Below are 3,341 nucleotides of genomic sequence, written 5' to 3'. Positions count from 1 at the left end.
GGGACACAGGGGACAGCGGGGACACAGGGGACAGTGGGGTGACACACAGGGGACAGCGGGGACAGTGGGTCACACAGGGGACACAGTGACACACAGGGGACACAAGGGACAGCGAGTCACACCGGGGACAGTGGGTCATACCGGGGACACACAGGGGACAGGGAGTGGACAAAGGTGTCAGAGAGGGGACACAGAGGGACAGAGAGGGGACAGAAGGGACACAGAGGGGACACAGGGGACAGGGGGGGTCACAGAGGGGACAGGAGATGGAGGGGACATGGGGGACAGCGGGGTGACAAGCAGGGGACACCAGGGACACGCAGGGGACAGATGGGGACAGAGGGGGGGTCACAGGGGGTCCCCGTTGTGGAGGGCACCTTTGGACACCCCCCAGTACAGCCCAGTGCTCCCAGTGGGGACACCTGGGGACACCTGGGGGGCTGGGGACACCTGGGGCGTGCGCGCCATCACCGAGTCCTCGCGGATCCGCTGGGGACAGGGGGGACACCTGGGTCACACCTGGGGACACCTGAGTCACTTGGGGGGCTGGGGACACCTGGGCCACACCTGGGTCACACCTGGGGTCACCTGTTGTCGGTGATGGTGAGCCTCAGCACTGTCCCACTGCCCCCACCCTGCTGTCACAGGTGTCCCAGGTGTGTCCCCAGGTGTGTCTCACCTGCCCAGGTGTGTTCCCAGGTGCCTCTCACCCTGTGGAAGGTGTAGCCCGCGCCATTGTCGGTGATGGTGAGCCCCAGCTCTGTCCCAGGTGTGTCCCCAGGTGTGTCTCACCTGTCCCAGGTGTGTCTCACCTGTCCCCAGGTGTGTCCCCTGGTGTGTCTCACCTGTCCCAGGTGTGTCTCCCTTGCCCAGATGTGGTTCCAGGCGTGTTCCCAGGTGTGTCTCACCTTGATGAAGGCGTAACCCGCTCCATTGTCAGTGTGATGAGCCCCAGGGCTGTTCCCAGGTGTGTCTCACCTGCCCAGGTGTGTCCCCAGGTGTGTCTCACCTGTCCCAGGTGTGTCCCAGGTGTGTCTCCCCTGTCCCAGGTGTGTCCCAGGTGTGTCTCCCCTGTCCCAGGTGTGTCCCAGGTGTGTCTCACCTGCCCAGGTGTGTCTCACCTGTCCTGGCTCTAGCCCAGGTGTGTCCCCAGGTGTGTCTCCCCTGCCCAGGTGTCCCAGGTGTGTCTCCCCCGCCCAGGTGTGTCTCACCTTGATGAAGGCGTAGCCCGCGCCGTTGTCGGTGATGGTGAGCCCCAGCTCTGTCCCAGGTGTGTCTCACCTGTACTGGCTCTAGCCCAGGTGTGTCCCAGGTGTGTCTCACCTGCCCAGGTGTGTCTCACCTGTCCTGGCTCTAGCCCAGGTGTGTCCCCAGGTGTGTCTCCCCTGCCCAGGTGTCCCAGGTGTGTCTCCCCCGCCCAGGTGTGTCTCACCTTGATGAAGGCGTAGCCCGCGCCGTTGTCGGTGATGGTGAGCCCCAGCTCTGTCCCAGGTGTGTCTCACCTGTACTGGCTCTAGCCCAGGTGTGTCCCAGGTGTGTCTCACCTGCCCAGGTGTCCCAGGTGTGTCTCACCCGCCCAGGTGTGTCTCACCTTGATGAAGGCGTAGCCCGCGCTGTTGTCGGTGATGGTGAGCCCCAGCTCTGTCCCAGGTGTGTCTCACCTGTACTGGCTCTAGCCCAGGTGTGTCCCAGGTGTGTCTCACCTGCCCAGGTGTGTCCCCAGGTGTGTCTCACCTTGTCCAGGTGTGTCCCCAGGTGTGCCTCACCTGCCCAGGTGTGTCCCAGGTGTGTCTCACCTGCCCCAGGTGTGTCTCACCTTGATGAAGGCGTAGCCCGCGCCGTTGTCGGTGATGGTGAGCCCCAGCTCTGTCCCAGGTGTGTCCCCGGTGTGTCCCAGGTGTGTCTCACCTGTCCCAGGTGTGTCCCAGGTGTGTCCCAGGTGTGTCCCAGGTGTGTCTCACCTTGATGAAGGCGTAGCCCGCGCCGTTGTCGGTGATGGTGAGCCCCAGCTCTGTCCCAGGTGTGTCCCCGGTGTGTCCCAGGTGTGTCTCACCTGTCCCAGGTGTGTCCCAGGTGTGTCTCACCTTGATGAAGGCGTAGCCCGCGCCGTTGTCGGTGATGGTGAGCCCCAGCTCTGTCCCAGGTGTGTCCCAGGTGTGTCTCACCTGTCCCAGGTGTGTCTCACCTTGATGAAGGCGTAGCCCGCGCCGTTGTCGGTGATGGTGAGCCCCAGCTCTGTCCCAGGTGTGTCCCCAGGTGTGTCCCCAGGTGTGTCCCAGGTGTGTCCCAGGTGTGTCCCAGGTGTGTCTCACCTGTCCCAGGTGTGTCTCACCTTGATGAAGGCGTAGCCCGCGCCGTTGTCGGTGATGGTGAGCCCCAGCGCCTCCTCGGATTTCAGCACCTGCACGTCCTTCTGGCGGCCGCGCGTGTGCGCGAAGATGAAATCCTCGAGGCCGATCTGCCCCCCCAGCAGCTTCTCCATGTCCACCTGGGGCGTGTTCAGCGTGCAGAACAGCACCTGGGGACACAGGGACATTGGGGACGTGGGGACAGCACCTGGGGACACAGGGACAGTGGGGACAGCACCTGGGGACACAGGGACAGTGGGGACGTGGGGACAACACCTGGGGACAGCACCTGGGGACATTGGGGACATTGGGGACGTGGGGACAGCACCTGGGGACAGCACCTGGGGACATTGGGGACAGTGGGGACAGCACCTGGGGAGTGCAGAACAGCACCTCGGCTGGGGACAGCACCTGGGGACAGCACCTGGGGACATTGGGGACATTGGGGACGTGGGGACAGCACCTGGGGACATTGGGGACAGTGGGGACGTGGGGATAGCACCTGGGGACACGGGGCAGCACGTGGGGACACTGAGGACAGGGGACATTGGTGTGTTCGGCGTGCCATCCCAGTCTCTCCCAATCCATTCCCAGTCCCTCCCAGTCTCTCCCAGTCTCTCCCAGTATAACCCAGTATAACCCAGTATAACCCAGTCCCCCCAGTCTCACCTCGCTGGGGGGGATCCCGAAGGCCTCCCCGATTTTCCCGTACAGCTCCCGGACATTCCCGAACCCCTCCCCGCCCATTCCGAGGCTAACCCAGTCTCTCCCAGTATAACCCAGTATAACCCAGTATAACCCAGTCCCCCCAGTCTCACCTCGCTGGGGGGGATCCCGAAGGCCTCCCCGATTTTCCCGTACAGCTCCCGGACATTCCCGAACCCCTCCACGCGGCCGGTGGCGCTGCCGTGGGCCAGCTGCGTGTGGAACACCAGGCGGGGCCGCAGCGCGGGGGGCGGCGCCGCCCCCGGGACCCCCCCCGGGGCCCCCCCG

At 64.6% G+C, this 3,341-nt stretch overlaps 1 protein-coding gene across 1 annotated transcript; it reads right to left on the bottom strand.

Annotated features, from left to right (window-relative positions):
• Positions 1-450: 450 nt before the first annotated feature.
• Positions 451-3,337, bottom strand: LOC121348225 (PDZ domain-containing protein GIPC1-like; the record flags this gene model as incomplete). The annotated part of the gene is made up of 3 exons (XM_041427521.1): positions 451-489; positions 2,333-2,518; positions 3,167-3,337. Coding segments are annotated over 3 exons (396 nt in total), but the record flags the coding sequence as incomplete, so codon positions are not given.
• Positions 3,338-3,341: the final 4 nt, after the last annotated feature.

This window comes from Onychostruthus taczanowskii, unplaced genomic scaffold, assembly GCF_017590055.1.
Source record: "Onychostruthus taczanowskii isolate IOZ18803 unplaced genomic scaffold, ASM1759005v1 scaffold1155, whole genome shotgun sequence".
Taxonomy (NCBI): Eukaryota; Metazoa; Chordata; class Aves; order Passeriformes; family Passeridae; genus Onychostruthus; species Onychostruthus taczanowskii.
The sequence above is the reverse complement of the archived record's forward strand: the minus strand, read 5'-3'. Positions and strand labels throughout refer to the sequence as shown.